Source organism: Centruroides vittatus, unplaced genomic scaffold, assembly GCF_030686945.1.
Source record: "Centruroides vittatus isolate TY-2023 unplaced genomic scaffold, ASM3068694v2 contig_742, whole genome shotgun sequence".
NCBI lineage: Eukaryota > Metazoa > Arthropoda > Arachnida > Scorpiones > Buthidae > Centruroides > Centruroides vittatus.
Genome location: NW_027122478.1, coordinates 1,212,881 through 1,239,352, shown reverse-complemented (window position 1 = coordinate 1,239,352; position 26,472 = coordinate 1,212,881). Strand labels below are relative to the sequence as shown.

The following is a 26,472-nucleotide window of genomic DNA, read 5'->3' as shown; positions in this document are numbered from 1 at the left end:
CAGCACACCGTTCGTAAAACTTATAAGCATTAGCATCAACTCCCTTCCCCGCTTCCAATTTTAACTGTTTTGTGCCGTCAAAGTAGAATATATTAATTGTGTATCTTATATAAATCTTTATTCTTTGGAATTTGCTATTTTCTCTTTCTTCTTTTAACATCTTAATGACAACAGGTGCAGGAAAATATGTCACAGTTCGATTGGGAGGTGGGTGTCCTTGGGGATTTCGTCTACAAGGTGGCGAAGGAACCGGTAAAACTCTTACGGTCGCCAAGGTAAATCATATTCATAAAAGTTATCATTTAATCTATTTGATAATATTTTGTTTTATAAAATAGAAATTAATGCAAATAAGTAATTTTATCTTAATATTTAATATTCATAATATGAATATTAATTAGTTTTTAACTATTAATTTACATATGCATAATTATTAGAAATTAAATTTAGATTACGACAGTTGAAAATTTACATTTACGATAAAACGTTTATTTCGTATAAAATAAAAATTATGTAATCGTAATGTTTTATACTGTAAAATTATGTTTTCTGTGAAGTTTACTTGTTTTTTTTATAAATATTTTAACATTAAATTAATATATTTTAAAAATAATTATTATTTTGAATTTACCGGAGAGTCTATTGGTGTAGATTCCGGGTTCGATTTCCATTTTTAAAGCTATCAGAGGCTGGCATCTAACTGTATAAGTGCTAAATGTGATGGAAATGGAACAAGTAGGCATGTAATATTTATCATTTAGAAACTTTTACATTACGATAAATAAATTATCTTCTTCTATCACGCTTAGATAAGCAGGTTCAGAGTACTGTTGACAGTATATCATTCAATTTTGGCAAGAAACCAGTCAGAATATTTTTATAATTATTTTTTTTTCTTTTTTTTCTATTTTGGACATTTTTAAACACAGAGAAACTTAATTATATGTCTGGTTTAATTTAAAAATGACTCTGTCAAAAAACTAGGATGCTATAAATATTATTTGATCAAAGTTGATGATGAAATGATAAAAATTAACCAGTGTTATCGTAAAAACTCTTCAGGAAGGTCTGTAGGGCATAGTTGTTTATTTTTTTTACTAGGCCAATGTTATTGTCCTTGGCGATATTTTGGAAGAATGAGTTAAATGCTTTAAATTTGGCAGTATCTTCTCCAGATGGAAGGTAGCGGTATTGTCAGAGTTAATTTACCATTTAAAAATAAAATTTATAAATTTTCACCACAATACATGATAGTTTTCTTTGCTAATTTACGTAACTGTTGTTTTAAACAAAGAAAAAATTTCTCGCTGAGATATTACTTTAATTTAGATGTTACTTTAATTTCTATTATGTACTTTTCCCCTTCCTTTATTTCGAAAGAAGTAGAGTTTTTAGATCGTCAGCAAAGAAAACATTGCGTAAGATATAATTATTTATAAACCAAATATTAAATATTTAATCTATAATAAGTAAAATCTCTGCAAGACCGTACTTATACTACAGCATTAAATTATAGATTATATTTGAAAGGTGTAAATTTGTATATAAATAGAAAAACGGAATGAAATTACAATAATGTATTTAGTCTAGAATAAAAGTACAGATTTATTATGTATAATGTATAATTTAAAAAAGAGTTTTTGATTTATTAATTTTTCCCAATCTCGACAATCTGAAAATGCAAATTTTCCAATCAAAATCATAAATAATTCTGTTTACTTATTACATGTCTAAAATTCTTTATTATTTCTGATAAGTACAAAGTTAAACAAGAAGAGAACTTTATTATTTTAAAAATTTATGTTAAAATTATATCTTACGAAACGAAATTGTAATATATTTTTTAGGTTAAATTTACCTATGGTATACAAAATGGCGGCTCGTCTCTAATTCCAGCAAACAGAAGAAGGGAAACGGTGGGGACGCACGTTCTAACCTAATCTAACCTATTCTAATAAATTACCATAATTATTACCAATCAAATTATTAGAATAGGTTAGATTAGGTTAGAACGTGCGTCCCCACCGTTTCCCTTCTTCTGTTTGCTGGAATTAGAGACGAGCCGCCATTTTGTATACCATAGGTAAATCTAACCATTTTTTATTTACATCTACAGTATATACATTATACAGTAACACCTGTGTAAACCGGTATCGCACGGTACCGAATATATGACAGGTTTCCATTTTATTCAGGTTCCGTTTTGGACAGGTTTAACTGTATAAAATTTATTTTTTTGATAATTATTTTCAGCATCAGATGGAGCCACTATTTCACAGGTCTCCTATTTATAAAATCACGTTACACAACTAGTTTAATAATCTATTAATTAGTTATTATTTCTTTCAAAATTCTAATTATCAATTTATTAATTCTTAATAATTAAATTTCTGAACCCTTTAGAAACTCATTCTAATTTAAGGTATTAAAACTGAAGTTTAAATATTGGGTTTCACTGTGAAATTAGATATTTCATAATCTAGCCAATATTTTACAATAAATGAAGATGGTTCAAATAATTCATTATACATATACTTGATGGAAATTTAATACGAGTTACAACTGAATTTAGACGACTACGAATTTAATCCAAAATATCAATCTTAATGAATCTAAAACTGGTTATTAATAGTAACAGACTGGAAATAGTTTCGTTTCCATCAAAAATTCAGTTTTCAGAGGTTAAATACACGCTTTAAAGACTCTATAAAGTAGAAGAATATAATATTAATACATAAAATATTATTTTATAACTAGTACTTACTAGTATTAGTTTTTTTAATGCTTAAAGTAATAGTAGTATGAAAAACAAAGTAATTCGCAAGTATATCTCGCGAGTGTAATTTCCAAATTATAGAAAAAATCAGGTGACATGTCCATAGACTACTTAAAGGTCTCCTAAGGATGATAACATCAGCTGGAGCTAATTATCTTCCCTAATTAATTAGACATCAGATAGATGTCAGCACGCGAACTCTCCGTAGTTTATTGTATCTATAAGTTCCAAAATGAATTGTTACTCAAATATTTTATTATTAATGGAAAGGACTGTATCCACAATTGTGTGTTCCGTTGATATTTTCTCATAACAGAGTGCAATTAAATAGGAATTAGACTCGAGATTATTAGGTGGAGTTTACTCTTCTATCAGTCTAGAAACAGACTGAGAATTATCTCAATTATTAAAATATTATTGAAAATATTCTATGAATGAAATTATCAAAAAACACTCCTGATCCAATTGAATATGGATGCTGTAGGAACATATAGAAGCTTACCTAACTCCACTCAGAATCTTCCAGAAGCTAAAGACAGTGCATATTTCTTGAAGAATGGGTGATGTTATCAATTGTGGTGATCATCCAGTTTATTTTTAGTATAAATTATCGCTGTATAATCTGTCACGCTACCCTATATTTTCTTATACCGTATAGACTACATGTAAATGATATTTATGTTTTGCAATGATCGGAGTTTTTAAAGTGACATAGAAAATATTAAAGAAAGTTTTTTTTTGTATATTTAGATTATTAATATCCATTGTGTTTTTAAATATACGAATTTTAGTTATAATTATTTATATTTTAAAACATTTTTTTAAGAATAAGTTTTTAATATTAAAAGAATATTCTCTAGGATCTTATGATCTAAGATATCTTAGATACAATAGCCAGAACTCTACTAACAGAATACTCTTGCCAAAGCTTAGTGTTTAACAACAAATGTAGATGCTCAATCAAGTTTTGAATACTTTAATGATAGCTTTCTTGACCTGCATTCCTCTATCGTCTAGTTGGCAGATATAATCGCATCATGCTTCATTAGAAAAACCCCGGTATCGATTCTCTGTAGAAAAGAATTCTAATGTTTTTTCTACTCGTTCCTTTTAACGCTCTCTGATGTGAAAAAGGGGTTAAGAAAACAGAGCAGCACTTCCATTTCTTCACAATTAGTTTTCTGTAAGAGATTAATTAAGTTATTGATTATAGACTGAAAAATATATCTTGTGTCGACTTTTACTTCAGTTTTAAATACTGATTTTTCGGCACCTTTTTTAATTCGTACAGAATTATGAAATCGCATTTAAATTTCCCGCTATCATCACACCGATTCACTGAATGGTCACAGCATGTGATGCCTATTCATTTTGACTACACTGCATTAGTAGTAGTAAATTACTGATGTAATTAAGTGTAATTAAAAACTATTCTTAATATAGTTAATTAGTTACAATTGCTGTCCCAATTTGGTAATTAAATTACTACATTGCTACGTGTTTATTTTCAACTACTCTAACTAGTTTTTTGTTTTTACTTATTACTTATTATGCTACTTAAAATAAAATGATTGGCAGGAATTTTCTTATAAAATGGGGAATTTGGAAAACAATGATGTTAGTTTGAGTATGTTACACAACTACTGGCATGTAAAGAATGCATTTTTAGAATACAACGTTATCCTCGCCAGTAGTGATGCAGTGGAACGTCTGTTATCTTTGTCGGGATAAATTTTAACACATAGATGATACGGAATGTCGGATGAAAACTTTCAAAAATCTATATTCTTGAGATATCAGTTTAAAAAGAAATAAAAGTATTTAAGTAATGAAAATGAAACGAAAACAAAACTTATTTTAATCCAGTATTATTTTTTGTTTTTCTATTTCTAAGTAGTTTAAGTTAAGTGTAGTTAACTAGAAGTTAAATCTCATTGCCTTTTATACTAGTTAATTACATAATTAACTAGTGTAGGGTAGTTAATTACATAAGCTACATAATTAAACTAGTTCACGATTAGTTAGTGCCCATCATTATTTGCGATTCCTTTATTTTGGGCTATTTTTTAGCTCATTTTCAGTTGTTTTTATGTTTGAAATGTTTAATATTCAACGATGAGTATCGCAATTAGGGATTGCAATCCAGCAGTGTTTTGAATCCTGCTGGATTTTTGCTGGATTGAAATCATTCCAGCTGGATCCAGCGCGGATCCAGCGCGGATCCAGCATGGATGTATTTTTGGTGCAATAAAGTGTTATCTGTCTATCTATCTATCCTGCAATTTATGTTTTTTAATGAAATAAAACATTTTTTAAAAATACTTAAAAAGCTTTTATTATTTAGACTGGTATAAATCAGTAAAACTTCTTACACATTTAGGTAGTAAACTTAACTTTGGTTCGGTTTAACATTTGAGATAGAGAATATTAACTTTAAATGTTTAGTTAGATTATAATTATAATGTAATATTTAAGTTAAATAATAGCAAAGGTAATTCTACTGATTAATTTATATTAATATATTATAATAATGTAAGGACGGATAATCAGTGGCTAAGTGGCTATCAGTCTTACCAGTTTTCATATATAGGCTCTACATATCAGTCTGTAGTTATTTATAGGTATATAAAACTATGTACTGGAAGTAGAATAAGTTAAATAAACTACACCTTTATCAATCCAGCAAAATTTAATAAAATAATAACGTTTTCAATCGTTTTTAACGATCTTCCTCGGTTACAAAAAAAATAGAACATTAAATATAGAACATAAAATGTGTTCGGAATAAATATGAAAATTAACGAAAAACGCCCAAACAGACAAAATATAGATAAATAAACAAAATAAATAGCGGAAAAAATATATACAGGGTGTTTTTTTTAAACTGACGGTACTCAGAAACATCTGTAGAGCAATCTAGCAGCCGGACTGTCGCCAAATTTTGTAGAGTGACTAAAGATGACATGGAAAAGAGATTCCGCGAAGAAAAAAGTAGTACCTAAATTCGCCGGTAGAGGAGGATTTGGCGCTGTTGTAGCGAAAAAGCTACCAGCACTTCACTGAAGAAAGGGTCATCAGTCGCTTTTTTCCACTTGCATGGGCCGCCTCGCTCTCCGGATCTAACCCCATGTTACTTTTTCCTGTGGGGTTACTTAAAGTCCAAGGTCTATCTTGTTAGTGTCCCAAACTTGATGACTTTGAAGGACAACATTTCTCGAACTGTGATGAACATTCCTGCGGACATGTTACGTTCGGCCATAGAGAACACGGTGTTCAGGATGCAATGAGTTGTCCAGCAGGACGGTGATCACATTGAAGAAGGGAGAAGGTTATTTGCTGATTAATTAAACTTTCGTTATTACACTGAAACCTCTGTCTGATTATTCATTCGTGTGTTTGTTAATTGCAGCTGGATTTTATGCAGATTTTTAGCTGTTTTGCTACAACAGCGCCAAATCCACCCCTACCGGAAAATTTAGGTACTACTTTTTGTTTCGCGGAATCTCTTTCCCATGTCGTCCTTAGTCACTCTTCCAAATTTGGCGACAGTCAGGCTGTTAGATTGCTCTATAGATGTCTCTGAGTACCGTCAGTTTAAAAAAAACACTTTGTATATAAGATCCAATGAGGCCAGCATTGTCCGTTAATAACATTAATTAATGTAAAAGGATCTCCACATGGTAGACAATGAGTCCGCATCTCTATGGTTTATACAACCAGTTGTCATGTGCGCCTTGCAGATTTCCAATCTCTCAAGATGTTTGACCGTTTGCCTATTCGTCGTCGTTTTTATAATTGCCGCTCGATCCCATTGAACGTTAACATCCTTCTCTCTTGCGTATGATGGCAGCGCAGTGTTGTCAACGTTCTTACTGATTGTATATTTGTGCTCTTGAGCCTTTGTTTTAAACTGCGCATCGTTGCACCCACATAAACGAGCTTGGAATTGAAACGTTGGTCGTGTAAAGGCACCGAATATATACCCATTGTTGAATTCCGATCCTCTTTCTTTTTATCGTTTCTTAAAAGTTTGAAAACAGTGGGATTACGTCGGTATACAATACGAAAATTATTAGACCTGGCAGTACATCTATGTATCTTGTTTAAAAATGGAATGTAATTAAGCACTATTCTTTTTACATTTATTCCAAACACATTTTATGTTCTATAGTTAATGTTGTATTTTTTTGTAACTGAGGAAGATCGTTAGAAGCGATTGAATACGTTATTATTTTATTAAATTTTGTTGAATTGATTAAGGTATAGTTTATTTATAAGTAATTTAATTATTAGTGTTAGTAAAGTAGTGAGTAAGTAATTAGTAGCAGTCTAGTAGTTAGCAAAGCGGCAACGCGACGACGTAGACTTTTGCGCCATTATTTAGAAAGTTAATTGAGTATTTGCGGATCCGCAGCGCTGGATCCAGCACCAAGTGCTGGATCCAGCAGGCCGAAGAATGCGCTGGATGAGGGATCTAGCAATTGCAATCCCTAATTGCAATACTTACAAATTCACTGTATTTTATTGTTAAATTAAATGCTTTGCCATCCGGCTTATTTCCGGAAAAGTTTAGCGAGAAGAACTATCCTGAGACGAAATTATTAACTGCATCTCTAAAATACTCTCTTTAAAAAAAAAAAAAAAAACATATGTATATATAACATCTGATGCCTTAGGAATTCTGGTTCGATCCGAATCACCATAATTTTTTATATTGATGGATTAAGTCATTGTTTCCATTCCTCATCTTCCATCCGACCCCATTGCGGGTCAGCTTCATCATTTGGTGTTCGTGATTTATCACGAATAGCTCGGATCTAGACGTAATTCCTCACGCACACCGATTTCATTGTGAATTAAGTTCATCCGTAATAAACAATTTGACTCGGATTTATATAAATAATTTTTATGCTGTTATCTCGGGTGAAATATTTTTAAAATAAAATATCTTTTCTATTATTGGTATATAAGATACGCTATCATTAGTAGTATGAATATAATTATATCTCTGTTGAGTGATGTGTTTAACTTGAAAGTTTAAAACTCTAAAAAGCTTAAATGTAATCTTTATATAAACTTAATAAAAAGATTTGGTTAATGTTACCTATGGTTCCAAGATGGCGGCTCGTCTCTTATTCCAGCAAATAGAAGAAGGTAAACAGTGGGGGCGCACGTTCTAACCTAACCTAACCTATTCTAATAATTACCATAATTATTACCAAATAATTAGAATAGGTTAGGTTAGGTTAGAACGTGCGTCCCCACTGTTTCCTTGCTAGAATCAGACGAGCCGCCATCTTGGAACCATAGGTAACATTAACCAAAGATTTTAAATAAAAGCTGCATAAATATTTTTCGAGAAAGATGGCCAATCTGTCAAAATTTTCTAAACTCGTTGTTAAAGAAAGCATCAGAATACCAAGAAAATTTTAAAATCTAATTGAAAGATTAATGAAAATCAATGTGTTCTAAATTTATCTTGTAAATTTCATTCACCCAGAAAGAGGTTTACAAATATGCCGAAATAAAACAAAGCGCTATGTAGAATTTGTTCTAAGATAAAAAGAAAAGATTTTTTTTTCTGATACGTTTTAAGTACGTCATTGCCAGACAATGAAGTCTGTATTGAAAAGACAGTATATATCCATCAAGGGAACATCACGTGGTTATATCTTAAATTCTCCGCGAGTATTTAAAAAAATGCTTACGATGCCGATATAATACATACTAGAGATAAAAATTTTTCATTTTCAGAAAACGATTACGTGTTCGGAATATGATTGATGTAGGGTTTTACCTATTGTAAAGTGAGCAGAATAGTTAGTCACAGACACTTAGTCTGTAATTAATTATACTATTCACGAAGAAAATGGTTTGTCAAACGAAAACTATTTTGGTTCGAATACGCTTTATTAATGAGATTATTAATTTTCAGATCGATCAGATACGAGAAACAAGAGCTGTTTTTGATTGTCTGGCATTCTTTTTTGAAATATTTTTAAAATATTCTTAGCATTTAAATTATTTTAAATACATTTTAATTTTATTTTCATATATATCATTTAATTTTCGAAAGTTTTCATTTGTGTTTTTATTTTTTTACTTAGGAATTAACTATATAATGTTTAAAAATTTATTAATGTAAATGTGTAATAACATTTGCCATAAAGTAATTTTTTTTTAAATTACGAACGAGTCTCGTTATCTTAAAATTGTTTTTATCGGCAGAAAAGAAACCCTTTCGAGACTATTTTCTTTGAATGTTCTAGAAAATAAAACCCTGTTGCTATTTTAATGAGTCGGAAAGAAAAGTTATTCAAATCTGGCGTCAATATGCTTGTCAAACACATTGTTTACGCACTCTTGTTCAGCACATTCGTTCTCACCAGTTTTATGGTGAGAGTGCTGTTTGAATCGTGATAAAAAAAAACCTCAAGTACACCATCAGTTACTTGGTAAGTGCTTTCTGTAGCAGTGCCAAAATGCTGATAAGCAGACATAAGAGTAGTGTATTTCTAAGAGGAGATTCAATATTCGCGTTTCGCCCAACATAAACACTGTCCACTTCAAACTGTATTATAGACATAACGTTAAATTTTCTATTTAAAAAATAAGTTTTTTTTTGTTCGAATAATTTTCCCCATTTTTACGTTAACAAAGCGAATATTATTGTGTGTCCGTACGATTAATTTTTTTTTAATTATAAATAGGAATCGATTAGCTTTGAATGTATGAATATGTATAGAAACTTTATAAGTTATATAAACTTATATATACATGTATATAAGTAAATTATTATAAGTTTGTCTATAATCATTTATTCGAAAATATTTCATTTAAATAAAATGTAGTAAGTTTTTATCAAAGTTATTTAAAAACAACAAATAATTATTTCCTTATTTTCTAATGTAATTTGGTCACAGCTTTATGAAAAATTTCGTACACAATATTTTATTCATTGATTTAATTAATTAAATACAAAATTTTAATTATAATGTTAGTATAGAATATGAAATAAACACTCAAAATGGAAACGTAATGATTTCATTTCAGTTTATATTAGTTTAATTAAAAATTTCATATGTTATATTATATAATAAAAGCTAATTAAGTCCTAATCAATTCTTGTAGGTTCGTACAAAAAGTAAATCTTTCGGCAAATTGCAAGTTGGTGATGTTATTGTCCGATGCAACGATCAACCGTGCAATCGTCTCACATACGATGAAGTAATGATTTTAGCAGATAAAGGAAGCCCAAATTTAGTCTTGCTAATTTATAGGTAAGATAATTAAATAGGGTATACAGAATTCTTACTGTAATGTATTCCAATTGATATCGTCTATGATTAGTAAAACAATAAAAACCGAATTTTTGTGCCAGCATTCCCGTTTAAAGTGTTAATTTATTGCATTATGTAATTCAAAATGGCGATGTGCCAATATTCATTTGATCTAGTAGGATTTTAGTTGTTAAGGTCGCGTCGATACTGCATTTCTAAGCGGGTACTTATTGGCTTATTCTTCACGTGAACTGCTGACATCACATTCCTCATCTATTGTTAATCTTTTACACTGGGCAATGGTGTCATTTGTGGTCTTAATTGTGTGAACGGATGAGGATTTAAAATCTATGGGTCACTTATTAACAATAGTAAATAAGGTAAGTTCTGTATTCAGAGGGACAGTTTTTGAATATAATTGAAAGTTAAGTCTATAATGTATTTATATGTGTAATTTGGCATAGATAATATAGACTATATAAATTTATATAGTCTGTGTGGAAATTTGTTAAGATAATTTCATAAATAACATCATTAAAACATCGTAGGAAAATCAAAGATATTTTAAAAAGACATTTCAAATGAAAGTAAAGCAAAATTATTATTGCACACGTTTGTTCTTTCTATATTTAGCATAAATTTAAAGAATTTAACAAGTATTTCTTTCTTAATTTTTTTTTCTTGCATAAAATAGCTATTTAAAACTCACAGGACTGTGACCACTAAAGATGTCATTTTTTAAGTTGTTACATACACAGTTAAATGATATCTCACTTGAACTAAGCGCTAAGAATTGCATCCATTAAAAAAATCAACTAAATTTAATTAATTGTTAATAATAAATCAAATTTCATAATTTTTATTCGTAAATATAAAATATAATAATAGCAATTAGCAATTTTAGTACAGGATAGTGTATATTTTATTAAGTAAATATTTTTTTATATCATTCATTTAGAACAGAAAAAGCTAATCAGGCATTTGAATCCAAGAAAATTTCTGATGTTCAATCAGATGATAGCTACAAGAGATCCAGAGAAGAAGATTTCACAACAGAATATCGTTCCAAGGTAAACAAGTTTTAGCCTAATTGGCGTTGAGGTGATTGACTTTTCATCTTTACAAAATAAAATACATTTTAATTATTTTTACATTTATTTACTAAATTATATAATCAACGTAATTAGACAAACTCCGTATTTACAAATAATTAAAATATAATGTGTAATTTTAATATTCTCGTAATTTACTTCTTTGAACAAAGAATTCATTCATCTTATTCACGATAATGTTGCCAAGTTTAGGGAAGTAGTATAAACAGTTATAAATTCTGATAAATGTAATTAATTATTAACGCTCAGAGCATCGTTCTGTACATTGTTTCTTCATTACAGTTTTAATTGTCTGAGATTTTTGTAGTAGTATTATCGAAAATTCTTAAGAAAATATTTCTTCCTGCCAAAATGAACATTTAATTTATATATTATTTGCTAATTAATAATTCTTTTTTTTTTAAACATTTCTATTATTCGTGCTGAATATCTTTGCGTTAAGATTGGGAATAGAATGATTCTAGTTAGATGTAAGGTTTTATATTCGATTAAAGTTTTTCGAAATATAGAAAAGACAATTACAATTGTTAAAGAATGATTTTTTTAAAATGAACTTTTAGTATGTAGTTCCCGAATAGAAAGCTGTAAATAGCATTTCTATTTTCATTATGCTTGCGACTTGTCTACTCGTAATGTATCGTTTAGCAATTCTTGGATAGATGAAGTTCCAAATTGACTGTACTTTCATTGTAGAATTTAATTAAACAGACAGTCTTTTCAGCCAGTCAAATCAAAGTTTGATTTTTTAATTTATAAAAGCTTCTTTGTAACGAACTTTTTTTAAAATACTATTAATAGTGTGTTTTTACTATAGTTTATATTATGCCCAATAAATGCAGATAGAGAATACGATAAAATATTTAAAAAATTAGCATTAATTTCATCTAAAACTAAACATTTTTCGTAATATTTCATTACATTTTAGATTACTAAACAGTCGGAAGTTTTTAAAGTAAAGCCAGTTTCTTTATTGCCTCGCCTCCCAAAGCCTTTTTTGAAAATGTCTGAGAAAGAAGAAATAGAGACAGAACAATTAAATACTGAAGAATCAATGGATACGGGAGAATCACAGGTAAATGGATATCCCGAAGACGAGAAAGCTGACGTGGTAATTGATGAAGAAAAAATTGAAGAAGGTGAAAAAGCTGAAGTATCAGAAACCGAAGTGAAAGAAGTAGAAGAAACGTTACCAAATTTGACAGATCAACAACAATCGGACGAATCCATTTCAGAACTGGAACCTGAATCAGAAAGTAGTTGTCAAAAACTTGAGGATGTAAATGATTTTAATAAAGAAAACGTGATCGAGCAAGAAAAACAGACTGTGGATGGTGATTTAGAAACCAAAACAGAAATTTGTAATGACATTGGTCAGACAATTAATGTCTCTGAATTCGAACAGCACGCTGTCGTTAATCACAGTGTGACAGAAACGATGATGTCAAGTGTAAGCGTAGCATCGACGGTTATGACATCATCTGACTCCGAACAGGTATTGATAGTTTTTTATATTATATACGATCAACGATTATTATTACGATATGTAAAGTAGGGGATAATAATTAAATAATATCGCTTAAACATTTACCGTTAAGTGAAAACATTTTAATATAAAATTATCTTAATTGGTCTTTATTCTTTTATTTACAAAACACTAGATAATTCTTTGAGGAAATTGCGAAGCAATCTAAATACGCTGTCCTTTATCAGCTTGTTTAGAATAACATAGTATAGTTTGGCAAGTAAAAATCGTCCTAGAAATAACAGCCAAGGACGACAAAACAGACATTTGCCTTGGTTTTGGTGTGTTTCCAGATATTGGGAACTTATAACCTGCAAAACTCTATTCTCTTACTTAGTCAGTCTCTGACACATTTCTGAGGATTATCGACATTCTTCTTTTCCAATTCTAGGTATGAAGTGAGTTGTACTAAGACATTTATAAATTATTTTATCGTGTTTTGTCTGCATCCGCTTAAATCTTGTTTAGTCTATGAATAGATAACGGAGAATAAGAGTAGAGTCAAGTACTTTTACATTTATTTTTATGACTTTTTTTTTAAATAAAATAATTTAACCTTTTAAAGAAAAAAGAAACAGCGTTTATTTTAAATCGATGCATTCGGTTAGAATGGTTAAATATAAACAGCTAATTTAGCAAAATTTCAAATCGAAAATTAAGTTTTAAACGGTATTTACGCGGAATAGAACTAAGTTTGGAATCTAACTCCGCCCGTCCAAAGCACCTGCTAGCGAGTGTTTTGCTCTATATTCAGCTCTGATATTCGCTGTTCTGGCTGGGTTTCTATTTTGTCACAACATTTCGAAGAGTCGCGCACCCTTTAACTCTCACCGCTGCACTTAGTAGTTTTTCTATTTAGATTAGCTTCTGATTATTAACCAGTATGGCTTATAGATTAGGTAAGTAATATAATTGATTAGTATTTGCAATTATATGCAGTCTTTTCTCATTTATTTAACGTTTTTAGGACCAACCTTTACTCGGGATGAATTCTACATTCACTGAGGGGAAAAGGGACATACATCAGTTAAATAGAAGGATATATCAACCGCCGTCTGACTACGACATGGAAATTTCAATTCCGAGAAAAAGTAAGTTTAACGCATACGTACTAATTATGCGTGACTTTCAATTTAGATATCGTTTAAAGATTGCCTAAGTTAAACATTAATGTATATTATGAACGAAGCTTTTAGCACATAAAAAACGCCTGTTACACGCCTGAATAACGTTTTTTTTTATTATAGAAAAAATGTTTTCTTCCTCGAGTTTTTACGAGGAACCGAATGCTATCTATCCAACGGTAGAAGAACAAGTAGAATTATGTAGAAAGATCGCAGATTCGTTGTCATCCGATAAAAATAAGAAATCACGTGGCGCCAATATGTTTTTCAGAAGGGTGACTAAATCTGAAAAATGGATCCACGAAGGTATGTGCTGATTCTTTATCATCATTAAATAGAGACAAAGTGTTGTATTGTTTTGCAAACGTATTGCATTCGATTTTTGGCTTCGTATTCAGTTTTGACTCATTCTGTAGGAAGGAAGGTAGTAGCGACCAATTTTAAGAGTTGTCCAATGTTATTTTTGGATGCTTCCAACAGTGATAGTGAGTTCACTCGGTGGGTTCGCCAGGTATATGTATTTAAAACTGTTAAATTTGCGATTTAACAATGCAGTTTCTGATTTACAATATTAAATATTATTAGCTTATGTGAAAAGTACTTCGTAGCGCTATTGCAATATATAAAACTAATAAAATTACAAGAAATAAATAAAATTTCACACTTTATATTAACACTCATTTTTATAAAGCTACATACATAAAACGTATAATTATATTTTCGTTTTAAAAATTAGAAATCATTATCCTACAACTATTTTAAAGCTATTAAGTACTGTACATTGAAAAAGCTTTCTGTTTTATAATAATGCATAATTTGCAATAGGATCAATTTTTACACGATTTAAACTGCTAAATAAACAACATATTTTTTAAAAAAATATAAAGACAATATAGTTTTGTATAAAATTGATTTTTCATTCTTCTCATAAGGATTTATATCATTCTCTGCGATAAGTATAAAACATAATATTATTTGATATTTGTTTGTATATAAATCTGCTTTTGCGAGTGAAGAATAACAGTGTAAAATTTTGCAACACCTTGGTAAATCTAGCAACATTATCCAGAAGACAGCAATTATACACATCCTTGTTAAAATGGCAGCATCCAACAAAGCCCTATAGATTACCTGAGTGATTAAGTTACATCACTGTTTTGTATACAGGCTAATTTGGCTCACTGTTCTTAATCTAATATTAGAAAATTAAATTCGGTTTAAAATGCGGTAAAAAAAACACTTAAATTACAATACAAATGACAATTTATATTAACTAATATTCTTACTCTAGTCTTAAGTACGTGATTTCCTTCTACACATTCATCTACACATAAAATAATTGGATTTGGAAATTATCGATCTGTAAAATAAATTTATTACACTGTAATATGGTTTCTATAAGCAATGACGCAACCCTTTTGAAGTTTAATAATGTCGAATTTTGTCGTTAAATATTCAGAATGGATATCTATTTTCCTTACTTCTGGCCAGAGAAGGGAAATGACACCTGTTATTGAGCATACTCAAGTTTAAAAGAACCGGAGAAAGGAAAAACCTTGGCAGCTAATGGGACTCAGAACTAAATTTATAGTTGGTAGGTTGGAAGAAAAAAAGTTGCAAAATGTTAACTTTCTTAAAATATGCTTGTGTGAAATAAGTCTTTAAAATTTACAGAATGTTTAAAGTATCATACGCTTCGAAGAGACCATTAATTAATTCTATTTTTCTTTAAATAGAATAATAATATAGAAGGTCGTTATACTTGAAAATTATATATGACGGTTGAATATGAAGAGAAGTTTACAAAAAACAGACATGATACTATTTTTCCTTTATTTACATAAGGCAGAATAACCACGTGTTCAACAGTTACGCAACTTCTTAAAATAACTGTGTCGTCTTTAATTTTAAAGGGAAGAAAAAACTTAGAATGCTTCAAACATTATTGGAATTTTATTTATTTATTTAATGACGAATAGTACCGAGAAATTAATCAAAATGCCAAAAGTTTGCGGAAATAATTTGCGAAATGTAATTGAACTAGAAACTATTTTAATGAAACATTTAATAAAATAATTATTCTATAAATAAGGGCATTCGAGACTAACATCTTTAAAAGCGATCTGATAGATATTCAACATGTAGAGGAATTGCAGGAGTGTGTGCGGCTTTGCTGACTCGCTAGTTAGTCGTTTCGTATTACTACTGCCTTTTATAGCTTGACTGCCAGTTCAACATATGGAATGGTCGTATTGTTTTACCATGGTCTATGACACGGAACGAGAAAAACTGATTTTTAGCGAAAACTATAATGAATTATGATTACGTGATTTCATATATATATCAGTCTATGCTAAGACTTAATATTAAGCTAAAAATTTCGACTTAAAAGTGGTTTTCAGTCGATATAAAACAATCCTTAATATATCGAGCTTGTAGAATGACTTAGAAAAACGGGCACTATATTTAAATATTAAGCTTTTAAATGCTGTAAATGTGCTAATTAGTTGAAACTAATAGCGATAAATATAGGCACAGGTGTGGATCCAAGGTTCGTCTTTTGCTCTGGCTAACATCTCATTTACGAAAGTAAACAAACCATTCTTTTATTCTAGTTGTAGCTTTACCAATGCTACTTTACCTCACGGCACAAACTTGGCATATCTAAAAGAAAACAGAAATATGTCTCTCTTTTTTGGATTTAAAGTATTATATAATAGAGAATTATTTTACAACTCGTGATTTCTCAATAATATAGATAGTTACAGGAAAGAGGAGTAATTCGAAAAAGAAAAAATCTAAAGAAAATAAAGTTCTTAGTGGGAAGCACGGCTTTGTATAGAAAAAGTTGGCAAAGAAAAGAAAATATTTTCTGTGACTATGATTCTTTAAATAGATTTTTTTCCACTTACTTCCGGGAATTACCTGTTATGGTTTCTAATAATTTTGATTACTATTTTAAAATTTTATTTATTACAAATTATTTTATATACGTGCTGATAAAATTCAAATTTACTAATGTTCATATTCATATATTTTAATGTAAAATAAAAAGCATTTTTTTTCAAATTATAATTTTAGGGCCGGATCCGATTGGTTCGGATAGCGATTCATATTATGATGCCAACGACGTTTCTACCCCAGCAGATCCAAACAAATATCCATTCGTTAAAGTAAGCAAAGGCCCTCCAAAATTAAAACTTATCCTGGATCCTCGTCAACTTCAGGATATGGTCAAACTACGTTCTTCTGGCCAGAATATCAACGAACACAATGTGGTCAGCCCGGATATTTGTTTGGGAATAGTTAAAGATTTAAATTCTCCTACTGGAAAAGGAGCCATGCTCTTTGCTAAACGAAAGAAAAAGTCAGAAGAGTGGGTAGTAGACGAGGAAAAGGTCAAATCTCATTTAAAATCGGATTACGATTACCGATATCAGAAACAAGAAAGTGTGCAGAATCAAAGACTGAAAATGATCAAAAGCCCGTGGGCAGCAGCTATGGAATCACCTATTGGAAGCTGTGATGCTGCTTTCGTGGATGTACATCCTGATAGAGTTGCAGAGACTGTAATAAAAGCTGCAGAAGAAAAGACTAAAATCGATATCTCAAAACCATTATTTCCAGTCAAATTACCAACATCTGAACCCAAAATTCAGAAGCAGGTAACGAAACCTCAGTCTTCTTCCAAAGTTGATCCTTATAGGCCACGTGCTCCAAGAGGTTGGAGTGGGACATTTGACGGTAAGTAAATGTCTTTTTGTAAATAATCGATATTAAAATATATATATACACAAACCTATATTAAACACGTTTATTTAATTATTTATTATAAAATCAGACAGACGTAAATTCATATTTTGAATCCTGTGTAAATACAAAAAAATTTTCTCAGAAATATTTTGTTTATAATAAAATATACAGCACTTAGTATTAGTTTTAAAAACATTTTTAATGCTTTTATTATAAATAAGAATACAACTGGAATGTAAATATTGAACATATTTCATAATAAATTTCATATTAGTTACTTTTAAATTATTTTAATTAATTAATTAACTAATAAAACTTGTTAATAGCATCAAAAATTCAAATTGTTTTCTTAGTGTATATTATGCAATAATAATAATTTGTATTCAATACGTTAAAAGTTAGTGAGATATAAGTCAATTTTATAAGGGAAAAGCAGACCTAATGAATTAATATGCATTAGATTAAAATGCATGTAAAAATGTTAATGAAATTATATTTTTCTTTTATTTAAAGTAAAATTATCCGAATAATTGATGCAAGCTTAAAGTAGAAATTGCAAGTTTACATTAGTATTGTTTAATTACTTAAAAACGAGAGAAGGAAAGCATAAGATATTTTATTTTATTCGATACTAGATGGAGAGAATTAATAAATTGATTGATACTAGGCGTTTTATATACAGTATTTCCTTAGAGATGAAATATAGCGCCATCTAGATGAAAATTTTAAGAATAAGTTTTTAATGAGAGACGTTAAAGAAGCTACTGGCGAATATTAAACTGTTTAGGACATTATTCATTATTTAGTGAGAATTTTTGTTAATTTTAGAAAAAAAAAAAAAAGTTTTTCTCCCCGGCGGGGAATCGAACCCCGGTCTCCCGCGTGACAGGCGGGGATACTTACCACTATACTACCGAGGACTGAATAACTTTCTCCTTATTTACATATATATTGATGCGTTAGTCGTGTAACTTTATCAATTGTTTAATGAAGGATTAGAATGATTAATGGAACCAGTATGCAGCTGAGAAACTATGTTTTAGTAGGAAGAGCAATTATTTATTGTGACATCGTCACAATGCCGGGCTGCAATTTTTAATTTATTTAATTTAAAATATATGCTCTCCATCTCAAATTAATAGTGGCTTGCCCCTGTACATCATACTTTTCCTTTGACTATAGAGTAGTGCCGGTCATTTGTCTAACGTCTTTTAGGAGAAAACTTTTGAATTGAAATAACGTAACTTCCAGTTTGCACAGAAAGTTTATGTATAGTTAATCAGGTCCTCCTTCCCTTAAGGTTTTCATATCCGGCCTAATCTTTCATCTATCTAACTCCATTCTTGAGATTAAGGAAAGACAGACGGACAGACAGATAACAGTGGGAATTTATAGGTCTATTCTTACAACACTGGGGACACAGAATCGATTCTTGGAGAGCAGCTTTTCAGGAATTTCTCAGTATTAGTCTGTCCCTCATCCGGGTCCTCATTGTTAGTATGACCGACAGTGACGCATTATAGCTTCATGAGACCCAGGGAAATTTGAATTAGGAAGCGACCCACCAGCGGCCAAACGGTACCGTTCCCTGAACACTGGAAAGACAGTCGTGGGTTCGCGCCTCGCCAGGACGGGTGGCCACGTGGAGTTTTCTGGGTTTTCTCCACGTCTGTAACGCCTGAATAGGAGCCAGTTACCCTTAAAAAGACCTCCCGGAAGGCATTACCAGGCAGATCGCCCAAGTATTGCGTTGTCGTAACTTAACTAAAGAAACGAATTGAATTAGGAAGTCCCATGTACAGTGTTGTCTTCGGGCATTTTTCTTCTGGGGGAATGTTTCGGGGGAAATAATTTTATTATAAAAGATTGGTTTGGAGCTCCCTCTTAGTGAGGCCTCAGGCAATTTTCCTTTTTGCCCACAGGATAACGCGCCACTGACGATTGGCGAGGAAAAAAGTTTCCACAGGTAGTAAAGAGAAAGAAAAGAAAGACATTATTGCCAAATTTTTAATTAAACCTTAGCATAATTAAAAATGCAATTGATTATCTCATAATTTTATTTTTACTATACTACTCGTTTTGCAATTGATATACATATATCCAGTGGTGATATTCGAAATATTTAACATGGGGTTCGCTAGCAGAAAATTTTTCCCTGACAATCACAGACAAATGAAATGGAAGTTTTGAATAGAAATAAATACAATACCTTTTCTTGCAACCGTATATCTAACAATCAGTGGCGTACTTGGAACGTAACGAGCCATGGGTGAAGGGGAGGTAACGATAATATTTTAGGGCTGTCGACCTTTTTTTCTTCTTTTTTTTTTTTCTTTAGGCAGGGGTAATTTTTACCGCGAAATGGCGCTTCTGGAAATACACACGTGTCATCATCTCTCGAGATACATTATACTTTTTCTTTCGCTGTCCATAGCCCGACACGTGTTCGACAGCCATTTTGTATTATCTCGCGCGCGTGGCATCTGGGATCTCTCTTATGACTGGATCAAGAAGGCCGCGTTTCTTTATGCAGCGAGAGTGTAGCGAAATCACATCACGAGCAGTGTTAGCCAATTAGAAACCAATTTCAGTGTGTTCGCTGTAAAGCGCTTCTCGCGCGCTGCATAAAGAAACGCGTCCGAACTCTCTTGAATCGATCGCGATTAATCCTCGTTTCGGTCGAGATTGAAACGGTCGAGAGAGATCGCACCAAGACATAGTCCCTGACCTTGCTCACAATCTAGATTGAAATGCTCGGTACGAACGGGGTATAAGGCTCTAGTTTAGTAGTATTACAGAGTATAATACGCATATTTTAATATATTTTTTTTAAAAAAAACAAACCCACTGAGAAATGTTCCGTGTGTTTAACAAGGTTCGGGAAACTGAAAATTTTAACAACGGGTTCGGCCGAACCTGTGCGAACCCGCCGAATATCACCACTGCATATATCAATTCAATTGCAATGTATATATATATATATATATATGTAGTTCTAAAAATAAAATGTGTTTGTCGTCTTTCTCCAGAGCTAATGCAAATAAAATGATAAAATAAGTATCGCCTCTCAGTATTGAATCAGTATTTCAAAATATATCTTCTAAATTTATGTTATTGAATTCTCTTTTTAGAAAAGATAAAAATATTTTAGTAGGTGTTAGAAAACACTGCGATAGCATCGCGTGATCAGTTCTTTGATATATTATTTGGAGTTATCGTTTCGGATTATGAACACTAGTAATTCCTTCTGGGTTCGTACCTGACCAGCGGACTGGTCAAGAGAGATTTTCCGGCCTTTCTTAACGCATCTAAAACCTAATTACGGGTCAGTTTCCGTTTCCCACAGAGTGTCCCCCTAGGAAGCATACCATCTTGGCAAATTGCCTTATTCCAGCAATCCAATTGTTTCTGATTGAAAAAATATTTCACTTGATTTAAGTTTTGGAAGGCTTTAACGTCCCTTACATAACTTAACGTTTATTTTTTACTCTATCACAGTTAAATTCCAACAAATGAATTCCCCAAACAGCCTTTAGATAACCTCAATCTAGTTCAATTCTTGAATAAAAACGTTATTGTTTAATTAAACATTATTAGTATTTTTTCTTTTGCTACAGCTAAACAGCCTCTATACGGATTCATGTAGAATATTTTAATGGTAAATGAGTTTGAGCCCGACCCCTGGCTCGAACTCTGGTGTTCTTTAGTATTTAACGCCTAAATAGAGCCAGTTTTCAATAGAAAGTCCTCCCGCAAGGCACCACACTTGGCATATCACACAAGTGTTGCGTTGTCTTATTCCATCAATCCAATCCATTAAATACTATCTTTTCTTTAAAAATTTTGTACTGAAATGAGATGCATCTTATATACCGTAAAATATGGTAATTCATATAAATAAAAGTATAGTTTAATACTATTTGTATTAATTGTAAGCTGAGAGCGGCCGGATGGCCGAGGGGTCAAGGTTAGCAGCCTGCCAGTCTGGAGGACTCGGGATCAAATCCGGACGGGTTGAAAAATCCCCAGGAATTTTTCGGGGGGTGGTCCGTCCAGATATGTCGGTCCCCGTCCCTCACCACCCGACCAACCGCTTGTGGGCCTAGCCGAACCCACAATGGGCTTGCTATAAGAGGCCCTCTTAGTGCCCACGGGCATCCAGCCGCTCTCAGCTTACAATTAATACAAAATAAAAAAGCTGAGAATGGTCGTAACGTTACTTTATAAAGAAATAATTTTGATATACCTGATTGTAAAAGTGTGATAGAGTAAAACTATTGTTTTATTTTTCAAACTACTTTTTATCAAGTTTAATTTGCTCGTCAGTACTCGTTGTTTGTTAGAATTTCAATTTTATTTTACTAAAAAAGTCGATACTTTAAATAATTTTTAATATCATAAAGGCAATTTAATATACTGTGTTGTTAATACAGTAGAGCATCGATTATCCGACTTAATTGGGGACTGGGGTTGGTCGGATAACCGAAAAGTATGAAAAAATACATTATTAGTATAGTGCATTAGGCCTGGTTTAAATACTAGCCTCCCTTTCATGGTCGAGCCAGTGCTGCCAGCTAAAACATGCAAAAATTTAACAAAAATAATATTAAAGTAGCCAAGACATAACCAAATATTGTAGCTCCACATCACTAGCGGACATTTGAATTTGCCGACTAGAACGCGGTCGGTTAACCGAGAAGTCGGTTAATCGGGGGTCGGATAATCGATGCTCTACTGTATTTACTTTTCCGGTTGTTATAGAATATTAACGCAGGGAAAGTAAGGTGATCGATCAAATTTTAACCCGCCGGTATTTTTACGTTTCTCCATGTTTTGACAATCAAAAAGATCTTACCGAAATGCCAAAAAGCTCTTAGCAAAAATGTGAAAAACACTGTATGTATGGGTGTGCATAGGCATCTATTTTGCATTATATCTCAAGATCTGCGAAGACCACTCCCGAAAACTTCCTGGGATTTTTCGATTTATTCGGATTCTTTCCCGGGTCCACATAGTGGTAAGCTAACACCTTAACCGCTCGGCCATTCCTTTATAATAATGAATTTATCAAATTAATAATCATTTCTATATTGCAGTAGCTTTGTAAAAAATATTCTGCCTTTTCCAACTTTGTAGTAATACAATACTTAGCTGTTTACCTCCCATGATATATTCCTTTGTCAAACGAAAACAATAGCTTACACTGAATTAACAAATTAAATAGAAAATCATTTACAAATATTGGACCTCCCACATCTGAATATTCCGTCAAAACCATTTTACTTTCCCGGCTATTATATATAACAGAGGGTGATCCGGCAAAAGATGATTTCCCAGATTTTTACATTTTTGGACTCGGAAACCTTGAAACGTTGGCAAATGCAAAAACATTCGGGGGTGTTTCTGTATATATGGATGTTTGTGTGTGGGGGGCACGACTTTGTTCACCCTTTTTGAAGCTTAATAATTGCTGTGCTTTTTGTAAAAAATTTACGAAATTTTGTATGGAGGTTTGTATGGATTGATGCTATTCAATTTTGGCGATTAAAGGTCGAAGGGGATAGTCAGATACTCGGGTAGTGGAATGGAAATAAGTTGGTTTTCCGGTAGGAAACCAAACTTGCGAAGTTCTAGATCAGATCCTTTCCATTACGGTACATTCTTTCTAATCCTGGGTCTGAATTATCAAGTATACCGTCGTTTGATTGGCTATGCGCTTCCGTTTCCGCGAAAATCTTAGTTATGTCACAAATCCCGTTTTTCTGTTTACTAGAGTTTCATTTCGGTGTACATTATTGCATGTCAGGGCGAATGGTCATGTCACTAATTACTTTTTGGCCTATAAACTCTCAATTATCTGACACCCTTCTGCGCAAAGAATGGCCGGATTATCAAAAGTTTAGTGTATTAACTTTCATTTATGATTTGTAAGCAATAAAGTATTTTTAATTAATTTGAAAATAGATGTTTATTTTAAAATACTTCTTTTCGTAAAATAATAATAAATTCAAAAAAAGTTATTTCATATTATATACTGGTAGCTTAATTTTCGTTTTAGTCTGTCATTTTTTATTGTTTGCTTTTTGCATGTTTTTACTCAAAATTTAATACCTTTTCATTACATCGATTTTAACAAAATTGTTGTTTTCTTTGATACAAAAAATGGGAAGGGAAAATCGATTTTACATTAAACAAACAAGAGAATTCTACTGTATGTTGCTTTTTTAAAGAAAGTAATTTTCAAGGCATCTATATAAATAGTTTAATTTTTAAAAATTAAAAAAAATAAAATAAAATAAATTGACTGGATCTGTTTTAATAAATCATTTACTTAATATATGTATATAGGAGAAATTTATTACATCTTTAATACTTTTTTCTTGTTACAGCGTCATCACTCTTCACAAGAACAGAATTACCACCGGCACCTCTGCCTATAATTCCTCCTACAGAGCTAAGCCAAGAGAAACAAGCACCAAAGTACAAATTTCACAATTTCAACAACACGGCGAAGGCTTGGACTGGAGGCTCCGAATCCACGTTTAACTTCAAAACGGTCAAACCTCCTTCCTTATTAATCAAGTGATAATAAAATTAAAACTTCTGCTACATTCCTGTTTGCTTTTGCTGGAATAATATTTCTCCGTACATCGTAACCGTAACGCAGCAAATGCAACATGGAAGGTAGCCGAGAATATATAAGTAATCCATTCGAATTTATACTTTTTACTATTGAACGATGTATATCGGGAGAAGTACGATTTTTTCCATTCTCGTTCACTTGTAATCACACCGAAATACGTCATATTATCAATACCGCTTGTACATAAAAAAAAAAGTGATTTTTATTTACGAGCTAGCATTAAAACATTGCAAAAATTTAGTACACAATAGAAAGCGTGGCCGATGTAAACCCGTAAAATCTGTGATTTTTCTTTCCATATATTTTTATCCTTAATGGAATTTTCTTCTCTTTTTCCATAAATTATATTTTGTTGCAACTTTTATACGTGTCGACCGTTTATTTTGAAATTTAAGAAACAATCCCATTTCAACGAATAGCTTAAATCACAAAAGCTTTGAATAATTTAATGTGATATCCCTTTTTTAAGAAAGAATTTTCTAGTCATTTAGATTGGTGATGTACAGAACAATTATCTTCCCAAAATGGTTTTGTCTGCAATTGAATACTGTACAGTTTGCAATTTGACAAAACTCGAGAGAGGATTGTTCTCTCTATGGACGAAATCGGATGTATTATCAAATAAAATAAAAACATTTTGAAAAACAATTTTAATACTTAGCTAGGTAAGGCAGATTCTTTATAATTCCCATTCGATTTATAACGATTAAATTTTGATCTTCTTAATTCAGTAAAAAAAATATTGAGTCTCATTTTAAAAGCAAAAGTTTCGTTACACATTTGCTATTATGTAAATGACTAAGCTTCTCTTCAATCATCATTGTCGTCATCGCCATTTTCTGCTTCTGATATAAAATCTTTCTCCAAATATTATTAATGTAAATGCGGCTCCTATGGCATTCAGCACTTGAGAACATCGTGCATAAACCGAATAAAAATGACTGATAATTGATTTCTCATTTCTGTGAATCTGTCATAAACCAAAATACAAAAGTCAAAACTAAAAATATATATCGAGAGAGATGACATCGCGGTCCAATTGGTCTGTTTTAATGATAGTTATTACGGTATTTTTATCAATTATTTCACTTAATTTTAATATTACTTATACATAAGAAAATAAATTATGAGAAAAAGTTTTAGTAAAATTGTAAAAACTTAATTCGTTATATACAAGAGATAATCATTTAATTCACAAAGAATGATTTTTTCATATTGTCATTTCATTTTCTGAAGATTCGTCACGCTCAAATATTCACCCTAGAACCTGTACAGTACACATCTGTGCTCATCGCCATACTTACGCGTCGTATGTTTTTCACAATCATTTATTAGATAAACGTGAAAGAATTGTCATTGTGACTCTTCATGCGACATCAGTTGCAAAGCACTTGTCTTTCAGAATTTTCTTCATTCGCAAAAACAATAAAAAATTTAGGGCCGAGTCCGATGAAAATGAAAGATCTAGCAAAAATTCAACTGTATCTCTATTATAATTTTAATGATTAGTGGCTGCACAACATTGGTATTGTGTGGTCTAGCGTTGTCTAAGAGAAACTATATTAGTAAGTTATTAAGAACCATTGTACAATGTATGTCTTTATTCAGAACTTCCCTTTGCATATTTATACATCTTGTGTCCTGAGAAACAAGAGCGGGTGTTGTTTCAAAACGACTGACTATTAAAGAAAAAACTCGAGACCATCGAGAATTATTCACTTATGGAGACTGAGAGAGGCCTACATTCGATAATATCGATATTTCGGCATCTAATTGCAAAAGGGGCTTACAATCAATCATACAACATGCAAGTGCATACGAGACTAAAGCCTTGATTATAGCAGCAGCGACGAGCAATAGTGGAAAACGTTCAGCAGCAATAGAGGTTTATTCCATTGAAAGCAGTAGCGTTTGTGGCTATGCAAAAGAGCCAATTGGATGCACCCGCACACTTCGAGCATGGGATCAATTGTATTATTCTGATGTCATATATATATATACACACACTATCATTTTATTGGCTATCGAAAACAGCTGTCTTCACGTCAGCAGCAAATATTCGGCATTCGGAATTACCCTTAGCAGCGCGACAAAGTCGCTAGTGGAATTGTTCCCATGTAAAAAACAGCTATCGCTGGAAACTTGCAAATGTATTTACGTGTGATGCGACTTCGTTACGTTGCCCATGTTTACCAAAACTTCGGTATTAGTGATAGTAATTAAAACCAGGCCTACTAGTCAGATTTCAGAGGATGCAACTGA

General features: G+C 31.5%; 1 protein-coding gene and 1 non-coding gene across 2 annotated transcripts; one reads left to right on the top strand and one right to left on the bottom strand.

The window, feature by feature from the left end:
* Positions 1–25,162, top strand: LOC136981047 (synaptopodin-2-like). Its single transcript, XM_067277318.1, has 8 exons — positions 1–275; positions 9,908–10,056; positions 11,015–11,126; positions 12,094–12,660; positions 13,658–13,781; positions 13,938–14,120; positions 16,896–17,558; positions 23,957–25,162. The coding sequence occupies exons 1-8, from the start codon at positions 165–167 to the stop codon at positions 24,151–24,153; spliced, it is 2,106 nt and encodes a 701-aa protein (XP_067133419.1). The 5' UTR covers positions 1–164; the 3' UTR covers positions 24,154–25,162.
* TRNAD-GUC (transfer RNA aspartic acid (anticodon GUC)) lies at positions 18,416–18,487 on the bottom strand. The gene has a single exon. It is a non-coding gene; the product is annotated as a tRNA-Asp (tRNA).
* Positions 25,163–26,472: the final 1,310 nt, after the last annotated feature.

Excerpts from the sequence above, each read along its gene's own strand:
- LOC136981047 (XM_067277318.1), top strand. The coding sequence starts at position 165 with ATGACAACAGGTGCAGGAAAATATGTCACAGTTCGATTGGGAGGTGGG. Across the intron at positions 13,782-13,937 it reads AATTTCAATTCCGAGAAAAA|AAAAAATGTTTTCTTCCTCG; the intron begins GTAAGTTTAACG and ends TTTTTATTATAG. Across the intron at positions 14,121-16,895 it reads TGAAAAATGGATCCACGAAG|GGCCGGATCCGATTGGTTCG; the intron begins GTATGTGCTGAT and ends TTATAATTTTAG.